The 27,797-nt window shown below is 38.1% G+C and overlaps 2 protein-coding genes and 1 pseudogene across 4 annotated transcripts in view; 1 reads left to right on the top strand and 2 right to left on the bottom strand.

Moving 5' to 3' along the window:
* Nucleotides 1-24,560, bottom strand: part of LOC100941864 (cytochrome P450 2C18-like) — a 62,220-nt gene extending 37,660 nt beyond the window's left edge. Inside the window, exons 1-4 of one of the 3 annotated variants that reach the window (XM_023511712.1) lie at nucleotides 24,497-24,543; nucleotides 10,397-10,579; nucleotides 7,443-7,605; nucleotides 7,123-7,272 (exon numbers count right to left, since the gene is read on the bottom strand). In XM_023511712.1, coding sequence (XP_023367480.1) covers nucleotides 7,123-7,272; nucleotides 7,443-7,605; nucleotides 10,397-10,564 — 481 coding nt within the window. In that variant the 5' untranslated portion in view covers nucleotides 10,565-10,579; nucleotides 24,497-24,543. Of the gene's footprint in view, nucleotides 1-7,122; nucleotides 7,273-7,442; nucleotides 7,606-10,396; nucleotides 10,583-24,496 lie in introns of all 3 variants that reach the window. The other 2 variants (XM_003787319.3, XM_023511713.1) reach the window with 2 other exon arrangements.
* On the top strand, nucleotides 4,814-6,142 carry LOC105886734 (annotated as a pseudogene).
* LOC100941342 (cytochrome P450 2C21-like) overlaps nucleotides 24,558-27,797 on the bottom strand; it is a 47,533-nt gene continuing 44,293 nt past the window's right edge. The window contains exon 9 of the mRNA XM_023511714.1: nucleotides 24,558-24,666. Within this exon, the coding sequence (XP_023367482.1) occupies nucleotides 24,617-24,666 (50 nt within the window). The 3' untranslated portion in view covers nucleotides 24,558-24,616. The remainder of the gene's footprint in view (nucleotides 24,667-27,797) is intronic.

Genomic DNA, 27,797 nt, shown 5'->3' with positions numbered 1-27,797 from the left:
ATGGTTTATCTTACAAGGGTACAAGTGAATCTTTCTAAAAGTATAATATAAACATCTCAACACAATAACTAAGAGAATGACATAAAGGCTATATTAACCACTTTGATGAAAATATTTCAAATTATATATGAAAACACCACACTGTACCCCATGATTGCATTAATGTATGCAGCTATCATTTAATTAAAAAAATTGATTCTCACTGGCTAAAAGATTTAAACTTAAGACATGAAACTATAAAAATACTAGAAGAGAGTGCAGAGAAAACACTTGAGGAAATTGGCCTGAGAGAATTTTTTTTTCTCTTCAAGCTTTTTTTTTTTAAATTTTATTAAGTCAAATACACATAGATCATAATACATTTGTGCAAATGTGGGGTACAATGAGCTGATTTTTTTATATGATCTGATGTGGTTACATTAAACCAATCAACATAGCTTTCACCTCATTTACTTGATCACTGTGCCAAAACATCTATGTTCTATACTTCACAGATTTGACTTGTACACTTGTCATATGCTCCATAGGTGTGGTCCCTCCTTTTACCCTCCCTCTGTCAAACCTCCTCTCTCCCCTCCCTTCCCATTCCATTTCTCTCCTTCATCCTGGGCTATAGTTGTGTTCTATCTTTCATAAGAAAATGTGAGTAAATATAAGTAGGTTTCATAGAAGTACTGAGTACATTGGATACTTTTTTCTCTATTCTTGAGACATTTTACTCAGGAGAATATGTTTCAGATACCTCCATGTAAACATAAAAGAGGTAAAGGCTTCATCTTTTTTAAAGGCTGCATAATATTCCATGATATACATATACCACTATTTATTAATTCATTCATGGATCAATCGGCACTTAGGCTTCTTCCATGACTTGCCTATTATGAATTGAGTGGCAATGAATAATCTGGTTCAAATATCTTTTTGGCAAAGAGATTCTTGGTCTTTTGGATATACTCCTAGTAGAGGAATTGCAGGATCCAATGGCAAGTCAATTTTTAGATCCCTGGGTGTTCTCCAAACTTCTTACCAAAAGGAACGTACTAGCTTGCATTCCCACCAGCAGTGCAGAAGTGTTCCCTTTTCACCACATCCACACCAACATCTATAGTTTTGGGATTTTGTTATGTGGGCTAATCTTACTGGGGTTGGATGGTATCTCAAAGTGGTTTTGATTTGCATTTCTCTGATGATTAAAGACGATGAGCATTTTTCATGTATCTGTAAACCATGTGCCTCTCTTCTTTGGAGAAGCTTCTGTTCAGGTCTCTTGCCCATAGTGAAATGGGATCACTTGTTCTTTTCTTATTAATAAGTTTGAGTTCTCTGTGGATTCTGGTTATCAGACCTTTGTCAGAAACATAACCTGAAAATATCCTCTCCTATTCTGAGGGCAGTCTGCTTGCTTTACTTACTATGTTCTTGTAAGTGCAGAAGCTTTTTCATTTGATCAGATCCCAGTAATGTATTTCAAGAAAAGAAAGTTACAGGCCAATATCTCTAATCAATATTGATGCAAAAATATTCAATAAGATCCTAGCAAACAGAATTCAGCAACACATCAAACAAATTATATACCATGTCCAAGTGGGTTTTATCCCAGACTCTTAAGGCTGGTTCAATATACATAAATCTATAAATATAATACATCACATAAACAAATTAAAAAACAAAAACCACATAACCACATGATCCTCTCAATCAATGCAGAAAAAGGTTTTTATAATATCCAGCATCCTTTTAGATCAGAACACTTAAGAAAATAGGTATAGAAGGAACATTTCTTAAACTGATAGAGGCCATCTACAGCAAACCCACAGCCAATTATCATATTGAATGGAGGAAAATTGAAATCATTTCCACTCAGATCAGGAACCAGGCAAGGATGCCCACTGTCTCCACTGCTTTTTAACATTGTAATGGAAGTCATAGCCATTGCAATTAGGCAAGAGAAGGCAATCAAGCGTATGCATATAGGGTCAGAGGAGAGCAAACTTTCACTTTTTGCAGATGATATGATTGTATACCTGGAAAACCCCAGGGACTCAACCACAAAACTCTTAGAAGTGATCAAAGAATACAGCAGCGTCTCAGGATACAAAATCAATACTCACAAATTAGTAGCATTCATATATACCAACAATAGTCAAGCTGAATAAACTGTCATGGACTCTATTCCCCTTACAGTAGTGCCAAAGAAAATGAAATACCTGGGAGCGTATCTAGCAAAGGACGTGAACGATTTCTATAAAGAGAACTATGCAACTTTGAGAAAAGAAATAGCCAAAGATGTCAACAAATGGAAAAACATACCATGCTCATGGCTGGGGAGAATCAACATTGTTAAAATGTCTCATACTACCCAAAGCAATTTACAGATTGAATGCAATTCCTATTAAAGCACCTCTGTCATACTTCAAAGATCTGGAAAAACTAGAACTTCATTTTACATGGAGTCAGAAAAAACCTCAAATAGCGAAGATATTACTCAGAAATAAAAACAAATCAGGTGGAATCATGCTACCAGAATTCAGATTACACTATCAATCTATAGTGATCAAAACAGCATGGTATTGGCACAAAAATAGAGAGGTAGATGTATGGAATAGAATTAAGAACCAAGAGATGAACCCAGGCACTTATTGTCAATTGATCTCCTATCAAAAACTTAAATTGGGGGAAAGACTGCCTATTTAACAAATGGTGCTGGGAGAATTGGCTGGCAACTTGTAGAAGACTGAAACTGGACCCACACTTTTCACCTCTAACAAGAATTGACTCTCACTGCATAAAAGACTTAAACTTAAGACACGAAGCCATAAAGATTCTTGGAAAGAGTGCAGGAGAAACACTTGAAGAAATTGGTCTGGGAGAAAACTTTGTGAGGAAGACCCCCAGGACAACTGAGAGAATATTTTATGAGGAGGACCTCGCAGGCAGTTGAAGCAAAACCAAAAATACATTACTGAGATCTGATCGAACTAAAAAGCTTTTGCACAGCCAAGAGCACAGTAAATAAAGCAAACAGACAACCTTCAGAATGGCAGAAGATTTTTGCAGGTTATGCTTCCGACAAAGGTCTGATAACTAAAATCTACAGAGAGCTCAAACTAATCAATAAGAAAAGAACAAATAATCCCATTTCTATGTGGGCAAGAGACTTGAACAGAACCTTCTCTGATGAAGACAGGCACATGGCCTACAAACACATGAAAAAATGTTCATCATCCTTAATCATCAGAGAAATGCAAATCAAAACCACTTTGGAGGGGAGAGAGGAAGGGAGGGTAGGGCAAGGATGGGTGGAAGGAGGGTGATTGGTGGGATTTTGCCTATGGTTCATCTTACAAGGGTACATGTGAATCTTTCTAAATATAGAATATAAATGTCTTAACACAATAACTAAGAAAATGACATGAAGGCTATGTTAACCAGTTTGATGAAAATATTTCAGATTGTATATAGAACCAGCACACTGTACCCCATGACTGCATTCATGTACACAGCTATGATTTAATTTAAAAAAAAAAACACTTTGAAATATCATCTAACTCCAGTAAGATTAGCCCACATCACAAAATCCCAAAACTACAGATGTTGGTGTGGATGAGGAGAGAAGGGAACGCTTATATACTGCTGGTGGGAATGCAAGTTAATACGATCTTTTTGGAAAGAAGTTTGGAGAATACTCAAGGAACTAAAAGTAGACCTTTCTTTTGATCCTACAATTCATCTATACCCAGATGATCAAAAATTATCTTACAACAAAGACATTTGCACCAGAATGTTTATTGAAGCCCAATTCATAATAGCCAAGACATGGAAACAGCCCAAGTGCCCATCTCCCGTGAATGAATTAACAAATTATGGTATATGTATGCCATGGAATACTATACAGCCATAAAAAAGATGGAGACTTCACGTCTATTATATTTACCTGGATGGAGCTGGAACATATTCTTCTTAATAAAGTATCTCAAGAATGGGGGAAAAAGTATCAATGTACTCAATACTACTATGAAATCATTATATAACCACCTACACACTCATACAAATGGCAAAACACAACTATAGTCCAGAAAGTAGGAGGGAAAAGGAGAGAGGAGAGGAGAAGGAAGATATGTGAAGAGGGAGGGAGGGTATTTGGGGGGACCTCACCTAATGTGCATGATGCAATGGTACATTTCAAAACTATTAAGAAATAGGTATAATTGTGATGGATGTGTTACTTAGTTCAATGTAAACATTTCATATTGTATATCAAAGCAGTACCCTAAACCCCATAAATGCAACAATGTACAAAGTTATGATTTAATAAAAAAATTAATTAAAAAAGAAAGATTGTCTTTTTTATTGGTAGAGTATCTCTAAAATGAAAATGTTGCAATTAAGTAATCAGTAGACTTTATATATAAAGATCTCTCTACTTCACATCTCTAGACTATAAATAAAAATGACTTGAATCAAAAGTATTTGAATAAATGGCTTTGACATTGAATAAGAAACCTGTTCAGTTAGCTGCTCCTATTCCACACTCCTTGAAACGATTCAGGTATCTAAACTTTAATTAAAAGTTTTTATTTTAGCCAAGGAAGAAGAAGGTGAATTGCAAAGCCTAGACTATGTGTATGTGTGTGTGTGTTTCACAGGTGAAATCTGATTTTCAATCTTTCTTTTTACTTTATTTAAAAGGAAAAAATTTTTAAAGTATAATTTATAAGCTGAGCTGATCACCAGATTCAAGGTAACAAGAACTTCATAATTTAGTAGAACTGGCAATGGTGACGTTCACGTGCCGGCACATCTTGTTCCTTGACCTGCCACGGCCCAGGCTGGACCTCTGAACCTCAATAACGAGGTCATGAAGAGAAAAGTAGTGAAGAGGATACGAGTTTTGGTTTTCCGAAAACTTGTCAGAATTGTTAACAGACTGAAGTCAAAAAAGGGTACTGAAGATGCACTGTTACAAAACCAAAGACGAGCACAACGATTACTTGAAGAGATCCATGCCATGAAGGAATTAAAACCTATCTAGTGACTAAATCTGCTCTTGGTGAAGATATCAACTTTGAAAAAATCTGCAAAAAGCCAGATTCTACTGCAACTGAATGAGCAATTGCCAGACTAGCAGTACGCCTGCTTCTGTAGAAAAAAATAGAAGTGCTAAAAGCTGCTGTCCAGGCATTTAAAGATGCCTGACAAAATGTTACTGAACTAGATTCACAGAAGAATGCTTCAGAGGAAAATCATTTTGAGGATACTTTGTGTTCAAATGATAATGCAAGTAAGTTACAGCAGGAAGAAGTTAGTATTATCAATGAGCAAAATGTAAAAGAAGCCAAAATTTTGGCAAAGAAACCAATAAATAACTCAAAGACAAAAATGGCCAAGATGGAACATGGACCCAAAGCAGTAGGCATTCCAACTCCTCCATCAAAACCTTCGGGAAAGGGTTCTGTAGTTCTCCCCGAACCCCAGAAGACACCTGCTTCCCCCAAGATGAAAACACAAAGTCAAACCAAAGAAAAAAAAGGATCTGATAGCTCACTTGGTGGTAACAGTGATGATGAAGAATTACATGAAGAGGAGAAGGAGTATTTTGATGACAGCATGGAAGAGAGGTTTTATAGATAGTCTTCCATGTCTGAGGATAGTGACAGTAGTGATGACTTCTTCATTGGGAAAGTCAGACCAACACGAAAGAAAGAAAGTAGTCATCGTTCTTCAGATAAGGAACAAAAGTCCCTCCAAAAAGAGTTACCCAAAGAAGGCACAAGTGAAACTCATTGGGACATAAATGACAAAAACAAGCCAAGTGCAGAACCCAGGAGATTAGAATCAGTGTTTTTCCACTCTTTATCTGGAGCTAAAGGCTCCAGAAGAGATTACAAAGAACAGGCTCCAAAAAGCAAAACCCTCAATTTTCCACAAAATGAAACCCAGGTCAAGAATCAGCTTAATAAAAATGCACAAGGAGGACTTAAAAATACAAAACAGCAATTGCAGCAGCCTCTTCATCCTTCATGGGAAGAAAGCAGAAGGCAAAAAGAACAGCAATCTAAAATTGCTGTGTTTCAGGGGAAAAAAATCACATTTGAAGATTGATTAATGTCTCTTTTTATGAAATTCTTCAACTAAAACTTACTTTCCTTTTTTTTTTTAATAAATGAGCCTGTTATTTAAAAAAAAAACTGGCAATGGGAAAAAAATAATTACCATAAATATCTAAGATAAATCCAGTAAAGAGAGGGTAAAGGAATGAGAGAAACTTAAAGACAATTACACTTAGTAAAGTCATGGAAAGGTATCACTGATAATAGTTAAAATCTATTTAAACAAATTATTTAAAAATTGTTCAAAAATGTGTGGTTTTCCAAGTTATACCTCAGAATATATTTCCTAAAAATTAGAGAGTAATAAATTAAATAATGGTGAATAAGAAATAATTAAGGCTCATATTTTAAATAGTACTATATCCATAGAGAAATAAGAATCACAATGATTTATACTTAAGTAAAACCATACATAGTGTCATCACAGGTCAGAACTGTAACAGGGACTGGGAGAAATCCTCAGATATATCAGAGAGGCTGATTATAGAAACATATGCCAATTAAATAAAAGCACAGGTCGTGTGATTTGTGCTCCATATAGGTGTGATAGGGTCAGGCCCATCATGACCATTTGCTTTGCACTATCTGCCAAAATGTGTGTGATTTGTGCTCCATATAGGTGTGATAGGGTCAGGCCCATCATGACCATTTGCTTTGCACTATCTGCCAAAATGTTCTGAAATAACATTTTGGTAACTCACATGAGAAGCATTGCTCCTTAATTATTTCTGAAAATGAACTTGAAACCAGTACTCATAATTTGTGATTTCAAAACAAAAACCCAAAGTTGACAAGGAAAGAGGATTAAGTGACCTTTAATACCCAGGCTGCATGCACAATCATGCCCATACACAAGACCCAGACACATAAGCTCCCTGGGCTCTCTGCTTCAAACCTCCTCCCACACTTGAGCATGGACAACCAGGACCCATAATGAAAGTTTGGGCCACCCCTGAATGCATTCAAGGGCATCATTAGAGAAGACATGTGATACTGAGTGAGAGTCACTCACCCTTGGTCTTTCTCAACTCCTCCACAAGGCAGCGGGCCTCCTCTTGGACACGTTCCTCAATGCTCCTCTTCCCCATCCCCAAATTCCTCAATGTCATGAGGGAGAAGCGCCGTATCTCCTTCCACCTATTTCCATTGCTGAAAACAATACCTACCAGGATAGGAAACAGAAAGTAGGAGAGAAATCCCAGGCAAGGAGGAGGGAACTGTCACTCCACAGCCATGTGAGTGGTCCAGACTCTGTCCTAAGAGCTCTTCAGGCCTCTGATCACATCCACTTCACACTCTTTACAACTGCTGCCTCAGCCACATCCTACTTACCAAGTCCTTTACTAGTTTTTTCAGTAATTGGTAAAAGGCCTCTTCCAGAAAACTCCTCTCCATGATCAATCAGGGCTTCCTTTATTGCTTCATATCCATGCAACACCACGATGGGCTTCATACCAAAATACAACGTGAATACAGGACCGTAAACTTTTGATAACTGGACAATGGAAAGGAAATGCAAATAACAATAAAATAACTCAGTATTTGATTTATGCATCGTGCCTGATTCAGAATGATGCTATTGTTGTATCACTGTGTATGTTTTTACTCTGCCAGATATATCTGAATTTTAGGCAGAAATGTGATGGGGATAGTCATCAGCTGACACTTATTAATGGCCTCCAATGTGCCATGCAATGGCCTGGGCAGTTGGTACATAGGTCACAGTAAATCTCACATTGCAAACTCCATCAAAATAGCGACATCATTTTTTACAGCTCTAGATAAATTAGTCTACAACTTCATGGAACCAAAAATGAATGCAAATAACCAAAGCAAGCTTATGCAAAAAGAATAAAACTGGAAGAATCACATTATCTGATTTCAACCTCTTCTATAAGACTATAATAACCTAAATGGGGTGTCCCAAAGGTGGTCATACATGGGGAAGATGGGAAGTGTGTCTGAATGTACCTTTATTTACAAAATATTCATTACAAGATTTTACACAATATTTATAAAATATTCTTTACATGTTGGCCACATCTTTGTAGGGTTTTGTGGTGAATATTTCATAAATATAAGTATATTTGGCTATAGTTTCCTGTTTTCCCTATGGATGACAACTTTTGGGACCCTCTGTATGGTAAAACATGGTGACTATAGTTAATAACAATGTATTTCATTCTTGTAAACTGGTAAGAAAGTAGATTGTAAGTGTTCTCAACAGAAAAACTGATAAGTGTGTAAGGTAACACATACGTTAGCTCAATTTAGAAACTGCCTAATGTATATATACACAGTCCAAAACAACATTTTGTATATGCAAAATATATACAATTTTTGTCAATTAAAAACAAATATATATTATATAAATTAAAATAAAACATAATGACCCTCTCACAGGAGTAATGTGAAATCCCCTTGTGGCATTATTAGCATTTTTCTGATAATTAGTGATGTTGGTAGAATGTACAAAATTTCAGTTGGATAAATACAATAAATTCAAAAGATCTACTCATTTCATTTCCTTTGGACATATACCCAGTAGAGAGATTGCTGAGTCACATGGTAATTCTATTTTTAATTTCTTGAGACACTGCCAAGGCATTTTCAATAGTGGCTATACTAAATTACATTCTCATCAACAGTGTGCAAGTGTTGCCTTTTCTTCACATCAGCTCCAACAGATATCATCGTTCTTCTTTTCATAATGGAGAAGGCTATTATTGAATAGTCTAAAAACAATTGATCCTGGCATGTATGCAGTGAATAATGAAAGCTTATACAGTATTGATGGGACTATAAATAAGTACAATGTGTATGGGAAACAGTATGGAGATTCCCAAAAGAACTAAAAGTAAACCTACTTTCTAACCAGCAATTCCACTACTGGGTATCTATCCAAAGGAAAAACAGAATGATGATTTCAAAAGACATGTGCCCCTGAATGTTTATTGCACCACAGTTAACAATTGCAAATATATGGAACCAACCTAAGTACCTATCAGTTGATGAATGGATAAGTACTATTCAGCCATAAAAAGGAAGAAAATAATGTCACTGCAGAAACTTGTATGGAACTGGAACCATTGTCCTAACTGAAGTATACCAAGAATAGAAAAGCAAACATCACATGTTCTCATGGAAAAGTGGAGATTAATGATGGGTAAACGTGGCTAGGAAGAGATATTAAGGATATTTGAAAACAAAAAGGGAGAAGAGACATAGGGGGAAGTGCAGTGAGGACTAAAAACTTGCCTATCTGGTACGGTGAACACTGCTGTGGCGACAGGCACACTAAACCCCAACCCTCAGAATTTCACAATTCACAGAACAGAAATACTCATCCATCTTTAACATTATAAAATTTAAAATAATTCTCACCTTAAACATTTAGCAAATTCAGTTCCCACGGGTAATGTTTAGAATATCCAAATCTTACTCTCTACTTATTCAAATTCTGATGCTTGAGAAATTTATCAGTTTATCAGTTGCTCATGTCTACCTTAAGACCAATACCCTACTGACTACTTTAGAATCACTTGAAAAGCTCTTGCCATGGGGAGCCTGACTCAATAGGCCTGTGATTAATACTACAAACCTATATAGTTTTAAAGTTATCACAGGTGATTCTAATACCCCTACCTGTTTGGGATCTGGTGTTACTACCAAGGCTGAAACACTGAGCATCACAAAGGCAGTGCCAGGACATGTAACATCTCCTGACAGAGCAATATTTTCAATCTGCCAGCATTCTGGACCATGTATCTCAGCTTTCTACAGACTCTAAAAGAACTCTAATACTACCCATTGTGCCCTGACCAGTCACTTGTTTCTTTCACTCACTTATAGCTCTCTTTTATTATTTATATTAAACATAAATTGGTTATTAAGAGTTTAATTTTCATGGCTATTCCGAATAAAATGCATGGCTATTGTGACTCATTAAATGAAATATCTAATCTCTCACACTTCTCTTACCACTTACCTTGAGCCAAAAATTATAGCAAATGACTACAAAACAAAGAAGGGATACATATCTCTGGACTTTTGCTGCTAATTATTTTGGTTCTTCTATACAATAGCCTAAATGTTCCTCTATTCACAAAATTCATAGCTTCTTTCCACTATTTCTGCCAGTGAAAGACTGGTAAAGGCCACAGAAGCATCAGAGTTTATAGGCATTATTTTGCTTTACAATGGTCTATTATACCAATATGGTTCCAGGAGAACCTTCCAATAACTCACTCTTTGTAAGTCACTAGAGGAACATAAAACATACTTACATTCTTTATACTTTTCCTGATGTCCTTAATATCCATCTGTAGGCTATTTCCAATAATAGGAAGAGGAGTGGGGCCAGGTGGGAGCTTCCCTCTCCCAGAGCTCTGTCTCCAGAGAAAAAGGAGAAGCAAACAGGAGAGACAGAGCACCAGGGCCACAGCTGGGTCCATTGCAGCCTTCTCTTCCTGCTAAGACAACAGTGACCTTGCACTCCAAGGCTTTTATAATCCTCCCTGCTCTATTAGGTATAACATGGCCAGTCACCTAGAACTATGTGATGTTCTGTTTGAGTGAACTTTGGATCATTGATAGAGAGAATGGTACCTAGCCTGGGCATTCTGGATTAATTGTACTGGATAAAGGATAAGTGTTGGTAATTTTTATTTTTTTTTAAAAAAGCCCTGATGGTTCCATTCAGATTGTTGCTAAAGTATCAATTTATCTTTTTTTCATCACTGAGTATGGAACACATTTTATTAATCTATTCATGAACTGATGAGCACTTTGGGTTGATTCCACATCTTTGCAAATATGCAATAGAAAAACAAACACCACATGCAGCTACTATGCAATTTGGACTAATCAATGAGCACACATGTGAACAGAGGGAAAGAAAACGCAGCAAAAAACAACCAGGAGGAGGGGATAGGAGGGAAGGATAAAAAAACCTACCTGATGGATAAAATGAACTCTATTTGGGTGACAGTCACAAGCATTACAAAAGTGGTCCATATAACCTAAAACATTTGTACTGAAGCACTGAAGTAGATAATTTGATGCAATAAAACCACTAAAAATTTTGGATTCTTATATTATAAAAAGTCTGCAGGTTAAGAACAAGGTAGATTCTGTAGGTTTGTTCCCAAGTTAAATTTGTATGTAAGTTGGAACAGGTATAATTACCTATTACCTAGTAGCTTTCATTTGTAAGTGTAAATTGTATGTAAGTCAGCTGTATAGAAGTCATGGTCAGGGATAATGCATGATGTCAGGAGAATACATAGATCAGTGTATTCTATGTCTTCTATATAAAAATGAATATTTTGATGGTAATCCAAACATCAGCAGATGTTATCTTAGATAATGAAATCCTTTTATATACTTAATATAATTTATTAACATTTTAACTACCTAAATATGCAATGGCTAACATGATTTATGCATCTAGAATAACAAAACATAGATTGAGTTATTAGCTAACAAACTGATTCATCTTTCAACATTAAATAAGAAAAATAAGCCTCTGAAGATAGAGATTATCACTTCTTATTTTTCAAATGGAGAAAGGGAGGCTGGGAGAATGGGAGACCTTTCACCGCTACACAGCTCCACGGGTGCTGAGGGGATTAGGATAGAGTTGGAGGAAGGGTCCATAAGAAGAAGAGGAGGGATTAGAAAGCCTTTATTAGAAGAGAGAGAAAAAAAGAGAGAGACGAGAGGTGTCATCTTTTTTCTGCAGAGTAAATGATGCTGGATCAGAGATTGATCTTAGAATTAGTCCCTTAGTCAAAGGTGTTAATATTGCACCGAGGCCTTATCTCTAGTGTCAGCCAGGACTAGGGTAGGAGATTGCTTGTTCTGCTGTTTCCCAGGAGCACTGAACTTGAAGCATTCCAAGAGTGTGGGGAGGGAAGCATTCCAGAGTGTTGCTCTGTCCATGCTGTTAGGTCTCTGACCACTTTCTATCACTAGCTCTCTTCCCAAGATGGCTATACTCTCATCAAGGTCATGAGGATTTGTAGGGGATTTCTGTGACCATGCCACTCACCTTCTGACCTATATTCTATCACTAGCAATCTTCCTAAGATGGCCATACTCTCATCAGGGCTGTGAGAATTTACAGGAGAGGGAAAAGTGGGTTGCTGTGGCCATGTGGTCTGGTTTCTGGCCTGCTTTATCTCACTATCTGTATCCCACATGGCTGTACTCTTGTCAGGGTCATGAAGATTTCATCTACACAGGTGGCAGAACTAGGATTTGAGCTGAGACCTTCAGATGCCCACTGTGGTACATTATCACTTACACCACAGCTGCCTGGAGAACAACTTTACCAAAATAAAACAAATCCCCAAACATTAGTTGCTCAGAGTGTACAGCACATTGGATCTCTTCATAAAGTAACAGGCTTCTCATTATACAGATTCCCCTTATTTGACTCCAAGGATAACAGGACATGGGGTGCTCAAGAGCAGTAATAAAAGAAAGGATTTGCTCCTTTTCATGCTTGCAGACATGAATCCTGCTCAGAACAACTCAGGGAGGAGCCAATTTCAGAGGTTTAGCAGGGAGGGCTTGAGAAACTGTGGCTTCTCCCACTCCCAGTCACCTCAGGACACCGCTGTTTCTGTTGTCTCTGGTCTGTCATTGTCAGAGGTTCTATCACCTCTGTAGCATTGCACAACAAGAAAGGGAAAATATAGACAGAACAACGGTTATGGATGCAATAGAAGATGAGAGGGAGAGAAATCATTAAACAGAACCACAGCACAAAAGCAGCACAATGTGCAGACCTGAACAGGAGCTGACTTCAGTGATGTAAATACACCCAGATGACATACATGACAGGTCATAATGACACTGCAAAGGTATGTTCTGTAAAGATAATCATATTTTTTCTAAATTATCTAGTATAGTTATTTCCAGCTCTTTTATAGAGAAAGATTAAGTTATATCAAGACCCACTTACACAATTGTTTGATCAGGGATTGTTTACAGGGATTCTGACAGTTTACAGAGAATTTTCATACCCATCATATGTCATATTCTATCAATTACCTTTGCCTGAGGTAAAATGATTCCCATCTTAAGGAAGGGAAAGCTAGGCCTTGGTGATTCAGTACTTAGGCCAAGGACACACAGACTAGAGGTGGAAATGCTGACTCTGAAACCAGTAACCCCAGCCTGCCAAGCACAACATTCAGAACCCAAAACATTCAGATCCCCCAAAATGTGTTCACCAAGGTTCATTGATTATGTGCTAAGATTCAATATTTTATTATTCAGGCCAGCCAGTGAATTTCAAAATGAACAATAATTTAGTTAATAATTATAGCACCAATTGATTGAAATGGGGTTCAGAAGAGTTTAAATGGTTATAAAACCAAACTTTATAACCTTTAATACTCGAGTGCAGGTTGTTTTGAATTCTTTTCTAGGGCAAAGAGAAGCGTAATTTTCTACCTGACTCACATTGGGCAAAACCACAAAAGAAATCACACCAGGTTATTTGAGTAAAATAAGCTCAATAGGTTTCTTTAGAGCAATGGTCTCATTCCTTGAGACATAAGTGTCCCTGCTCTGTTTCTCTTCCCTTCTGCTGAGCTGAGAGGTTTCTGCCTAGTGTTTTCTTTTTTTAGAAGAAAGGAATCATAGATAATATGATGTTGTTGTTGATACATATACATGTAAACATGAAGGTGTTGATTTTGTAACCTGAAATGCTGCTGTATTCCTTGATCACTTCTAAGAGTTTTGTAGTAGAGTCCCTGGTGTTTTCCAGGTATACAATCATGTCATCTGCAAAGAGTGAAAGTTTGATCTCTTCTGATCCTATGTGAATACACTTGATTGCCTTTTCTTCCTTAATTGCAATGGCTAAAACTTCCATTACAATGGTAAATAGTAATGGGGATGATGGGCAACCTTGCCTGGTTCCTGATCTGAGTGGAAATGAATTCAATTTAATTCCATTCAATATGATATTGGCTGTGGGTTTGCTGTAGATGGCCTCTATCAATTTGAGAAAAGTCCCTTCTATGCCAATTCTCTTAAGTGTTCTAATCATGAATGGATGCTGGATATTGTCAAAAGCTTTTTCTGCATCAATTGAGAGGATCATATTGTCTTTGTTTTTTAATTTGTTTATGTGATGAATTATATTTATAGATTTACATATGTTGAACCAGCCTTGAGATCCTGGGATAAAACCCACTTGGTTGTGGTATATAATTTGTTTGATGTGCTGTTGGGTTCTGTTTGTTAGGATCTTGTTGAATATTTTTGCATCAATATTCATTAGAGATATTGGTCTATAATTTTCTTTTCTTGTTGAGTCTTTTCCTGGTTTGGGGATCAAGGTGATGTTTGCTTCATAGAATGTGTTGGGTAGTATTCCATCTTTTTCTATATTTTGGAAAATATTAAAGGTTTGGTAGAATTCTGACGTGAAGCCATCTGGTCCCGGGCTTTTCTTTTTAGGGAGATTTTGTATAGTTGATGCTATTTCAGAGCTTGATATAGGTCTGTTCAACATTTCCACTTGGTTCTGATTAAGTCTTGGAAGGTGGCGTGCTTCCAAATATTGGTTGATTTCCTTCAGATTTTCATATTTCTGAGAGTAAAGTTTCTTGTAGTATTCATGGAGGATTTCTTGAATTTTTGAGGGGTCTGTTGTTATTTCATCTTTACCATTTCTAATTGATGAAATTAAAGATTTAACTCTTTTTTTCTTGGTTAGGTTGGCCAGCAGCTTATCTATTTTGTTGACCTTTTCAAAAAACCAACTTTTTGATTTGTTAATCTGTTGTATAACCCTTTTGTTTTCAATTTCATTTAATTGTGCTCTAATTTTGGTTATTTCTCTTTTTATGCTAGGTTTCAAATTGGAGTGTTCTTTTTCTAGTTGCTTGAGATGTCCCACTAAGTTGTTAACTTCTTCTCTTTCCATTTTCTTGAGGAAGGCTTGCAGTGCGATAAATTTCCCTCTTAGGACTGCCTTTGCAGTATCCTAGAGGTTCTGATAACTCGTCTCTTCATTGTTGTTTAGTTCCAAGAATTTGGTAATTTTCTTCTTGATCTCATCTCTGACCCATCTATCATTGAGCATAAGGTTATTTAGCTTCCACATTTTTGTTTGGGTCTGCAGATTTCAGTTGTTGCTGAGTTCAACTTTTAATCCATGGTGGTCTGAGAAGATGCAAGGGATAATTTCTATTCTTTTAAATTTGCTGAGGTTAGACTTGTGACCTAGAATGTTTATTAAGGTGAAATGTTCATAGATATTCGTTAAATCCAAATGCTGAATGGTTAGGTTTAGAGCCAAGATTTCTTTGCCAAACTTCTTGTTGGAGGATCTATCCAGCACTGCCAAAGGAGTATTAAAATCTCCGACTATGACGGAGCTGGGAGTAATCAGGTTGCTCATGTCCGTTAGAGTGTCTCTTATAAATTGAGGTGCATTCTGGTTGGGTGCATATATATCAATAATTGAAATCTCATCATATTGAGTATTACCCTTAACAAATATAAAGTGACCATCCTTAACCTTGCTCACTTTTGTTGGTATCTGCGAATAAAATTGCAACACCTTCATTTTTCTGCTTTCCATTAGCCTCGAATATAGATGACCATCCCTTCACCCTGAGTCTATGCTTATCTTTCAAAGTAAGTTGAGATTCTTGTATGTAACAGACATCTAGCTGGAGGTTTTGTATCCAGTCAGCCAATCTGTGCCTCTTTAGAGGGCAATTTAAGCCATTCACATTGATTGAGAATATTGATAAGCCTAGTATAGTTTTGGGTATCAAGTTTTTTGAAAGTCCAGTGGGCATCTTTAATCCTTTTGTCACTGTGGAGATTGGAATTTAATCAAAATTTTCTGGGTGGGTTTATTTATGTGGTGGAGGATTGCCCTGATCGTTATGAAGGATAGGGCTGAGAATGTCCTGGAGGGCTGGTTTACTTATGACAAATTTCTTCAACATGTGAATGTCGTTAAAATATCTAATTTCTCCATTGTAAATGAAACTCAGTTTAGCTGGATACAGGATTCTGGGTTGAAAGTAATTTTTTTTTTTTTTTTTCTTTGGAGGAGATTGAAGGTCGATGACCAACATCTTCTGGCCTGAAAGTTTTCAGCAAAGAAATCTGCAGTCATTCTAATATTCTTCCCTTTGTAAGTTAAGGTTTTCTTGCATCTAGCTGCTTTCAGAATTTTCTCTTTCATGTTAACTTTAGTAAAGTTGATTATAATGTGCCTGGGGGATGTCTTGTTCAGGTTGAGTCGCACTGGGGTTCTGAAGCTGTCTGCTATCTGAATTTCAGGATCTCTTGGCATGTCTGGAAAGTTCTCTTTCATAATTTCATGCAGAAGAGCCTCTGTGTTTTGTGAGGCAACTTTGTCACCTTCAGGGATTCCTATAAGGCAAATATTAGTTTTCTTTGAATTATCCCAGAGCTCTCTGAGAGAAAGATCCAATTTTGCCCTTCATTTGTCTTGATCTTTGGATGTTTGGGTGCATTCAAAATCATTATCTTTAGTGTCAGAGATCCTCTCTTCTCCCTGGTCCATTCTCTGAATGAGGGCTTCAACCATACTTTTCAAATCTTTGAGGGTGGCAACCGCTTGCTTCAGTATGTCGTAATCTTTGATCATTTTATCTTTGAAATCATTGAATTCTTGAAACAGCTTTTGAATAATTTGAAATTCTAGTTCTCTCCTTTCCTCCATTCTGTTGATCTTATTCACTATCCAGATTCTGAACTCAATTTCTGACATCTCAGACATCTCTTTGTGGAAGAGATCTTCAATTGCCTTTGCCCCATCCTTCATTGGGGTGAGGATTTGATTTACTCTAGTTGTTCTGGTTACCAGAGTTCTTCTGCTGATTCCGCCCCATGCTGAATTTGCACCTTTCCAAGACCATCCCTAAAACTCATCTGCTACTGGCTTCTTCTGGTTGTCTCCTGGGTGTGTGCCACCAAGCCCCAGGGAAGCGGGGCTGGTGGCCATGTGAACAGCCAGCAAGCAGGGTTCAGTCCTGGGTGTTTGCCAACAAGACCACGGGATGTGGGGATGGCAGTCACGCGAGCAGCCAGTGGGCAGAGCTCAGTCTTGGATGTCCTCCACCAAGCCCCTGGGGAGTGGGGACAGCTGCCAAGCGAACAGCCAGTCGGCGGGATTCAGTCCCGGGCACTCACCGGTAGACATCTCCCAGAAAGCGGGGATGGTGGCCAGGAAGACAGCCAGGCGCAGAATGCGCTGGCTAGCGGGATCAGTCCATGCAGAGCAACTTTGGTTCAAGCAATTCTCCTAGTGCAGGACCGGGGCAGGGGCTTGGTCCTGCAGGGGTGGGGGGATGCTGCTCTTGGAAGAGGGTGTTCGGAGTCTCAGCAGGGTTATTCCAGGGAGTAGACCCCTCTAGGGGTAGCTCTCACTAGTGGAGTCACATAATAGGTCCTCAGTTTATCAATTGCCTGTAGGAGACTCAGATGAGCAGTTGAAGAGAAAACAAAGGAAAAGCACAACTTTCTTGGGGGAGAGGATGGACACTTTTCCTTTGGGGTGTATTATGTACCTGTAGATTGCCTTCTAGGAGTCACAGCTTGCCTCTGCAGAGGTGTCCTGCAGGTATCACTCTTCTCTCTCAGCTGGGCTCCCAGTCTTTGGCTTTGTTGGGTGTTTTCTGGACTTTATCCTTTCTTCTGGATGGGAGCTTCTGTCAGAGGCTCATACCTGTCAGCCATCTTGCCCCTCCTCCCCAGCTGGATTCTGTTTGTTAGGATTTTATTGAATATTTTTGCATCAATATTCATTAGTGATATTGGTCTATAACGTTTTTTTCTTGTTGGGTCTTTTCCTGGTTTGGGGATTTAGGTGATCTTTGCTTCATAGAATGTATTGGGTAGTATTCCTTCTTTTTCTATATTTTGGAAAAGATTGAGTAATATAGGTACTAGTTCCTCCTTAAAGGTTTGGTAGAATTCTGATGTGAAGCCATCTGGTCCTGAGCTTTTCTTTTTAGGGAGATTTTGTATAGTTGATGCTACTTCAGAACTTGATATAGGCCTGTTCAACATTTCCACTTGATTCTGGCTAAGTTTGGAAGGTGGAGTGCTTCCAAGTATTGGTCAATTTCCTTCAGATTTTCATATTTCTGAAAATAATATTTTTTGTAAGCCTGGTAAAAATTTGTGACCAGTTTGATGAGAGTATTTCAGAATGTATATGAAAACAGCACACTATACCCCATGATTGCATTAATGTACACAGTTATGCTATAAGAAATAAAATAAAATAAAAATAAATTTAAAAATAGAATAAAAAATTGGGGTATCAAGTTTTTCGAAAGTCCAGTGAATGTTTTTAATCCTTTCACCACTGTGAAAGTTACAATTTGATCAAAAGTTTCTGAGTGAGTTTACTTTTGCAGTGGAGAAGTGCACTGGTCATTATGGAGGATAGGTCTGAGAATATCCTGGAGAGCTGGTTTAGTTATGGTAAATTTCTTCAACATGTGAATGTCATTAAAGTATTTAATTTCTCCATCATAAATGCAACTCAGTTTAGCTGGATACAGGATCCTGGGTTGAAATTTATTTTGTTTTAGGAGATTAAATGTCGATGACCATCCTCTTGTAGCCTGAAAGGTTTCAGCAGAGAGATCTGTAGTCATTCTAATACTCTTCCCCTTGTAGGTTATGGGTTTTCTTACGTCTAACTGCTTTCAATATTTTTCTTTCATCTTAACTTTGGTGAAGTTAATTATGATGTGTCTGGGGGATGTCTTGTTCAGGTTGAGTCATGCTAGGGTTCTGAAGCCATCTGCTATCTGAATTTTAGAATCTCTTGGCATGTCTGGAAAGTTCTGTTTCATAATTTCATGAAGAAGAGCCTCTGTGTTTTGTGAGGCAACTTCGTTGCCTTCAGGGATTCCTATAATGCAAATATTAGTTTTCTTCAAATTATCCCAGAGCTTTATGAGAGAAAGATCCATTTTTACTCTCCATTTCTCTTCCTTCTTGTGTACTTGGGCAAGTTCCAAAGCTTTGTCTTCAATGTCAGAGATCCTTTCTTCTTTCTTCCATTCTGTTAATCTTATTTGCTATCCAAGTTCTGAACTCAATTTCTGACATCTCAGTCATCTGTTTATGGATAGGGTCTTCAAATGCATCTGCCCCATTTTTCCTTGGGGGAGTTGATCTACTCTGGTTATTCATATTGCCTGAGTTTTTCCACTGATTCTGCCCCATGCTGAATTTAGACCTTTTGAAATCTGTTCCCGAACCATTCCTCCAGTTGCCGCCACCGGAGAAGATGCCGGCTTCCTCTGGATTTCCAGAGAGATAGGGCGTGTCTGTTTGGAAAAGCCTCAAGGGTGTGAACCTTATTGTTCCTGCTGCTGTGGCTGCTGCTGTTCCCCTTGGGATACCACTGGTCTAGAATGGTTACCTCTCAACTACAGTACTCTCAAAGTTCTTGAGCAGCCCGGATCCAGCAAGGGTGGTGGGAGCAGCGGGGAAGCCACCTGCCACCAGGGGAGTGTGAGTCTCTAGCAAGCAAGCAGCAGGTCTCTGGCTGCCCAGCACCCAGAGAGGGTGCTGGGACTAGCGGGGGAAGCCACCTACCACAAAGGGAGCGCGGGTCTCAAGGAAGCAAAGAGCAGGTCTCTGGCTGCCAGGTGCTTGGCGAGAATGGCAGGAGCTGTGTGGAAGCCACCTGCCACCCAGGGAGTGCGGGGCTCAATCAAGCAAGCAGCAGGTCTCTGGCTGCCTAGTGCCCAGAGAGGGTGGCAGGAGCAGCAGGGAAGCTGCCTGCCACCGGGGGAGTGCAGAGTGTGGGGAAGATCTGCATTTATCTATCTCTTCTCTCATCTCAGCTCTCCTCCTTCAGCTTTGTTGGGATCTTTCTGGCCGTTATCTCTCCCCCTGGACTGGAGTTTTTGTTAAAGAATGTCTCCAGTCTGCCCTCATCCCCTGTTCCCCCATATTATTGTTGAATGTGAAAATTGGGGTTAGGGAAAATATCCAACCCAAAGATTTAGCAACGTACAAAACACATTGACACCAAACAAACAAATAAATGGACAAAAATGTTACCAGACACACAAGTACACAGATGCACAGACAATCAGAAACAAGTAAATGAACAGTCAAATAAGAAACAAACAATAAAAAAGAAAAAAAAGGTAATCATAAAATGATAGAAATATATATATATAATTTTTAAAAAGAAAAAGAAAATTGAAAAAGAAAAAGAAAAAATCTCTATTAGACTGATGTATGCATTCCCAGCAACTAGTCTGTAGGAAGCAGTGCTATGGAGACGCCATTTTTGGAGTTTCACAATATATCTGCTTCCTGACTGGCCGCCCAGGCTCAGCTGTCCTGTTTCAAATGACACCCTCTATCTGCCCTCCAAATTCAGCACAGGTGTCCATGCTTCAACAGATTATCCACTCAACTCCTAGTTTTTTCTCGAACTGGAAATTATAGTCTTCCCTGGGGAAGGGGGTGGTTGCCACTGATGCCCATGGATTCAACGCGGAGTAGAAAAGAGTTTCCAGTCTCTGTGAGGAAGGGACCAGCCGCCACCAATGCCCACAGACTCCACACAGAGCACAAAAGAGCCCTCAGCCTCTGTGGCCGCCACCAGTGCCAGGGGATTCAGCACTGAGCACTAAAGAGCCTCAGCCTCCGTGGCTGCCACCATGCCTGTGGACTCAGCATGGAACATGAAAGAGCCTTCAGCCTCCACGAGGGGGTGACCAGCCATGGTTGATGCCCACAGACTCAGTGTGGAGCCCAAAAGTCTTTTCCATCTCTGTAGGGGAGGGTTTGGTTGCCTCTGTCACTCACTGCTTCACTGTGGTGCCACAAAGACTTTTCTAAAATTACAAAGTGTGTCTGTATCCTAAATGGGTCCTTTTCCCTTACTTTTCTATCCAGCCACCTAGACCTCTGACTCTCCAAATGGGGTCCAAATGGCTTCCCTTTCTGGTTGCTGAATTCCACACAGGAGTCCACACCTCACCACACTCTGCAAAACACCCAAACTCCCCACTAATTGGGAACAGCAGTCGTCTATGGGGGAGGGATTGGTTTCTGCCATCTCAGGCCACCAGCCACCAGCCGCTGCCCATTGGCCACTGCAGCTGGCACTGCTTCAGCTGCGGTGCTAAGTTCTCTCTGGCAGATACCATGGTTTTGGGTCACAATTCCAATCCAGGATTCTGCCTCCTTGCTGCACAGCCTTCTTTGCCTGTCTGTGCCAACACTCCATGCAGGGAAGGATCCAGCACTCCCACTCTCACCTAAAACCCTGAGGAGAATTGATTCAGAGATGCATCCCCTCTGCCATCTTGCTCCACCTCCCACTTAATATTCTTAAATATTTTCTTTTTTTATGCTATTATTCTCCATCTTTTCATTTTTTTCTATTAGTATTTTCATCATATTTTCTATTATGCCACTTTTAGATTTATGGTTTTGTGGTTTTTTCCCATTGTCTACTTTTTATTCTCATACTTTCTATGTGCTTTGTGTGGGGGTTATTTTGTTTGTCTTGTAATTGTTTAGCTTTTTTTTCTGTGATGATTCTCTTTATATGTTGAGTTTTCTTTTTTTTGAAAAAAATGACAAATTTTATTACATGAGTTAATTTTTATGTCCAAGCACAAAGATAATGAAATATATTTTCCATGCAAAATATTATATCCATTAAATTACTTACGGTGGTAACAATGCAGTGTAGATTTCCTGGGAAACAGACTCTGTGATAGAAATATACAAGCAAGAAGTGTATTTATTGGGCAGGGCTATCTACAGTGAGGACCAGTGAGAGTGGAAGAATGAAGCAGGATAGACAGAGCAAGAAGTTGAACTCTATTGAAGTCCCAACAAATGTCTCAGTCGATCCCTTGAGGAACCTCTAAAGTTGGGAAAGCCCTCAAAGATGTCTGAATTGAAGCAATGGCCAGTCTTTGGATATCTGCCACCCCACAAACATGAACCTTGAATGAGACAACTCTCTTTAGCCAGGGGCAATTTCCAGAGAAGAACTCAGCAGAGAGCAGCCAACTACCAATAGTCCCAATGGCTGAGGGAAGAAGTGCTTCAGTCTCAAAAGGGTTGAGGGATTTGTGAGAATCTGGGAAGCACATCATAGCATCGACTATGATGATCAAAAAGAACAATCCATTTTTCATAATTTACAGCAAAGTTCTGCCTCAATCCCAGATACAATTGAACTTGAAATTATGAAAAGGTAAAATTCTAGCAAGAAAACAAAGAAATCACCTGAAATGCCAGCTACTGGAATTATGGAAACTTTGATAGTAAGAGAGAAAAAACAAACCCCCCAAAAGGCCTCTAAATAGAAAAATTTTGTGTGTGTGTGAGACAGGATCTCACTTTATTGCCAAAGCTAGGTTTGAACTTCTGGGCTCAAGCAGTCCTCCTGACTCTACCTCTCAGTGGCTTCAGCCTCCCTAGTAAGAACTGTAGGCACAAGCTCCCAGGCTTATCTTGCTCTTTGTATGACTAATATTTTTATTTATCTTTCACTCTGAGGAAATCTAAAATTCATCAGTTAAAGGCAATAGTCTTAACTGTATATCTTCATAAATTTTTACACATGTACACACTTTCATAATTACCATCCATCAAGAGATAGAACATTTTTAAAATCCAGGAGGTTCTTTTATGCCCATTTCAAGTCCATTTACCACATAGAGTAGGCCATTATCTGACATATGTTCATGAAGATTGATTTGCCTATTCTAGAAAAATATAAAAATTAAATCTTAAAGTGATACTGGAATTTCTCTTCCAGTAGGTCCTACTCAGTAAGTCCTTGGTCTCAGGAATTCAAAGAATGAACCCATGGACCACAGATCAGTGGTAAGATAGGATTTTTATTAGACAGAAGGAATACAGAAGGAGTAAAAAGCACCAGAGCTTCTCGAAGGAGGAAAGAACTAACTGGGGAGTCTCTACTTGGGCTTTTTATCTAGGGTTTTTAGGTCCTGAGAATTATCTTAGCTAAGACTTGGTAGGTGGAAAAACATCTTTTTAAATTTAATGAGTACATTAACAAATGAATGAATATAGTCTTTCCTCCACTAGGACAAGGTTATCAGGTCCTTAGAGTTTTTGTCTCACAGAAGGGATTAGGGTGGGTGCTTCCTACTCAAGGTGAAACCACCCAAAAAACCATCTCAGGCTGCTTTGTTCATAATCTTGTTAAAGCCCAGAGGGTGTGTCTTTAAAAAAGCAGCCTGTTTGTGCCTGGAAATGGGGGTCTGATTTCTGAGCTCACATGGGCCTAGAGAATGGGGGGCTCCCTGTCCAGCCCTGAGTAGTGGGATCCTGTATCAATAGAATGTGCTTTTTGAGGTCTGAACTCTCACTCAACATTATGTCTGTGAGATTCATTCATGTGTTCACAAGTAATGCTGAAAACATATGTCAATATAGTGCTTACAAGCATCTCCCCTAGTCTGTATGTAGGCCTTTGATTATCTTCAATGGCAACTTTTAATGAATAGGCGCTCCGAACCAAAACAAAGACCTACTTATAAATTTTTCCTCATTAGTGATTTTTTTGTCCTCTTTTAAAAAATATTTGCAGAGTTCAAGATCTTACATTCCTTCTCTTTTGTTTCACATTAAAAGCTTGATAGGTTTAGTTTGTCATGCTTAATGTCTATGATCCATTTCAAATTAGTATATGTAAAAAACTTGTAGGGAACAATTTGCGTTTTCTTCCAACTTAATATCCATTTGATCTAGTATTGATATGGGTATTAGATAGCTAGGAACAGCTCTCCTGGGAAGGAGGACAAGGCAGAGCCCTTTATTTCATGCTTGCACAGAGAATCACAATTAGCTAGAGGTGAGAGCTCAGGGCCTTCTCAGGTCTTTTCTGATCATGTATGGCCTTTTAATGTTTCTGGCATATGTAAGAGCTCTTCAAATTTTCCTAGGAGCATCTCATTCCCCAGATCTTTCTTCTAGGCTTTTTAGCTCTTCTATTGATTTCTCCAACTGTTATCGACCACTTCAAGCATCCTCCATGTTCAAAAATGCCCCTATCTGCAACAGATGCCCCTCAGGAAAACACTGTTTGTACTGGACTGAGGGAAAATACCTGAGTATTAAGTATTATAATAATTAGTAGTAATAAGTTCTAGGAGAACATATCTTCTCAAGGAGACTACAAGGATACACCTGCAGAGTCCTCTCCATGGTGACTCAGCTCTTGGGAATTTGTAGACTTAACTTCCTGGAACTTGGAAATTTCCACTTCTATGAAATCCTGTAGTTCTGTGGGGGGTTGGGACAGCATCTCCTGCTTGATGCAAACTGACAAATGAGAAAGGTACCTGTGGGTTGGAACTTTTTGATTGGAGATAATAAGGGAACGAGCAAGCCAATCAGGGAGCACCGCCATTTTGAATTCTTCTATGCCATAAACTCCACCACCTAAAATAAAGCCCCTCCTTTTATAAACATGGTGTTTGGGTTCTCTTCCTCTCCATTGAGTCTTGTCTTCCTGCAACAGGACAAGCTCAGAGTTAGATCAGATAAAGACACTCTGCATGTAGGGTCTTTCTAGAAAACCTTAAGACAGATCAAGTAATGATAATTCTCTAGAAATTTGGCTTTGAAGGAGCTCCAACCCTATTCTGCATTCTCTAGGAAATATTGGGCACTACTTTTTACCCTGATTGTGGGCCATAGCTTTTCAAGTTTACCTCAGTGCTGAGAAGATAGAGGACAGAAATAAGGAAAGTTAAAATAGCCCAAAGCTCACAGCTCTTTCCAACTCCATTTGTCAAGAAAAAACATTAGCAGATTGCTGCAAGTTCAGTTACATTCCAGAGTTCTGGAAAAGATTGATATGACAATGTTCACAGTGTTCTCATTATTTCACGTTAGAGAGAATTTTCAAGAGTCTTTATTACATCATTTTTTCTGACATTTTCCAGTCCAATATTAAATAGGACTGATGAGAGTGAATGATATTGTTTTTTCTTGAATGTATAGGGAAAGAATGCAATATTTTATCTTCAATGAAAAAATTATCTGTAAAATTTGGAGGTACCCTATCTTAGAATAAATAAGTCCTTCCTTTTTTCTCACTTCGTTAAGAGTGGTTATCATAAACAAATACTGCACTTTACATTTGTTGAGATGATCATGTTTTGCCAACTGCATTCTTTTATTATATGCTGCACATTGTATATCAAATAATGCAATGACAATGTGAGGGTCAGGATGACATTCCTTTTTCCAGACAAAAATATGTGCACAGCAAGCAGAAAGTAGTTAAAAGTGGATTGATATAATATAATCAATGCTGCCATTATTGAAAGTAGGACCATGGCATTATATGCTACATAAGAACTCTTCAACTTCAGGCTTATTCTTAATCTTTGCTTACAAATCTTCATGGTGACCTTCAGGTTTCAATTTAAGTCAAAATATTTATATAGTCTTTCCTACTTGACAAACTCTGACTCCTATTATTTTCTTCTAATCCTGAGACTCTGCCAAGATTTTTTTTTCAATTCTAAAACTTCTAAATGACACTTTGTAGTCAGCATCTCTGCCACAAGCTTCTGATTTAAAATAATCATTCCAAGGGTAGAATCACATAAAATATCAGGCTTTCCAATAAGGATTTCTCACCCTCTGTTATCTTGTTGCCACAAAGTCTTACAACTTTTGTCACTTTTGTATATTGGCAAACAAATATATGTTTATATGTATGTGAAAGAGAGAAATGGATACAGAAACAGATACAGACATAGATATGCAGTAGATCTTATTTCTAGCAATGTTTTATCATTGCAATGAAATATCATCTGCAAAGGTTTTCTACTTGAAAAATCATGAAAGGCAATCAAAAATTACTGAATCTCCCAAAGAATTTCATCCTCAGTATTTATAAGGATTTGGGCAAATAATGGTAGAAAATTAGGCACGCATATAATTTTGCTACACTACATTTAACCATCTATAAAAAAATGAAAGTTTATATATTTTATAGTACAATCATTCCACAAATAAGAAATCATCTAATGAAATAGTACCAGAACCATAAAATGTATAAGCACATAGTAGCATTTGTATATTAACAAGAGTCCTAAATATCATTGAATATGGAGGTATGAGTTTAGACAAATTAACAACATTATCCTAGATAAAGTGCTCTGTACCTCATTACATCACTACTGTCACCAAGAGGCCAAGGGGAGTACTTCAAAGTTTACTGTAGTGATATTGAGGTATGTAGCACTTTTTCTAGGATGAAAAAGTAATTCTGAAAACTATGAAATAACTGTGCAATAGATTATTATCAGACACATTTACTTATACTGCTTATAAAAATGTCTATGATATATCATTATATATGGCACTTTAAAATCATAACTGTATTAAACACATGCATAAAAACACACAAGGGGTCTTCAAAAAGTTCATTAAATGCACATATTATGAAAAGACTATGTATGTATTGCAAAACTTTTTTGTACCAAAATAAACTTATAATAACTTGTTACAACATATCTGAACAGAATGCAGTTTGTGGCACTAAGATAAGACATCAGTTTGAAAAAAGCCTCTGTCAGAGCAACATGAGTTCCATGAGAATTGAAGCAAGAACAAATATCAAATTTATACTAAAGGTTTGGTATAACAATAGTGACATCACTTATGCGTTATGAAAAATTTAAGGGAACAAAGTCCCAAAGGAATCAGCATTTATAAGTGGATAACTCATTTTAAGAAGGGATAAGCTGATGTTGAAGATGAAATCCTCAGTGCTAACTATCCACATCAATTTGTCAGAGAAAAAACATTGTTTTGTTCTCTGATTTAAAAAGTCTAAACATTAATAGAACAAACAATAGCTAACACCACAGATATCTTAACTGGTTTACTGTACACAATTCTCACTGAAAAATTAAAGTGGAGCAAACTTTCCCTCCATTTGGTGTCAAAATTGTATCCAGATCAGCTACAGACAAGAGCAGAGCTTTTGCTAGAAATTTTACACAAGTGGATCAAGATCCTGAAATATTTCCTCAAAGAATTTTAACAGCACATGAAACATGGTTCTACCAGAGTGTCCTAAAGATAAAGCACAATCACAATAATGGCTACCAAGAGGTGGAAGTGATCCAGGCAAATCAAAGAAAAAGTGGTCCAGACAAGAGCAAAGGTCATGACAACAGTTTGGGGGGATGCTCAACACATTTTCCTGTTGACTTTCTGGTGGGCCACAGAGCAATAACATAGGAATGTTAGCCAAAGCTTTATAGAAAAACTTCTAGAAAAAAAAAAAAATCACCACAAAGGCCTTCGCAACAATGATCCTGCTCGTTCACCTCACCAAATGGGGCAAATTGTAAGATTTTTATTGGGAAATCATTGGGAATCCACCTAATAGTCCTAATTTGTCTTTTTCTGACTTCTTTTTTACCCTAATTAAAAAAAAAAATCTTTAAAGAAAGGGCAGCACCTGTGGCTCAAAGGAGTAGGGAGCTGGCCCCATATGCCAGAGGTGGCAGGTTCAAACCCAGCCCTGGCCAAAAACTGCAAAAAAGAAAAAAAAATCTTTAAAAGAAATCTATCTTGTTAACTCCTGTTCCCCCTCTCTCTCCCACTCCCCCACCC

The sequence above is a fragment of the Otolemur garnettii genome, unplaced genomic scaffold (assembly GCF_000181295.1).
Source record: "Otolemur garnettii isolate 467f Iridium unplaced genomic scaffold, OtoGar3 scaffold00021, whole genome shotgun sequence".
NCBI classification, from domain to species: domain Eukaryota; kingdom Metazoa; phylum Chordata; class Mammalia; order Primates; family Galagidae; genus Otolemur; species Otolemur garnettii.
The sequence above is the reverse complement of the archived record's forward strand: the minus strand, read 5'-3'. Positions and strand labels throughout refer to the sequence as shown.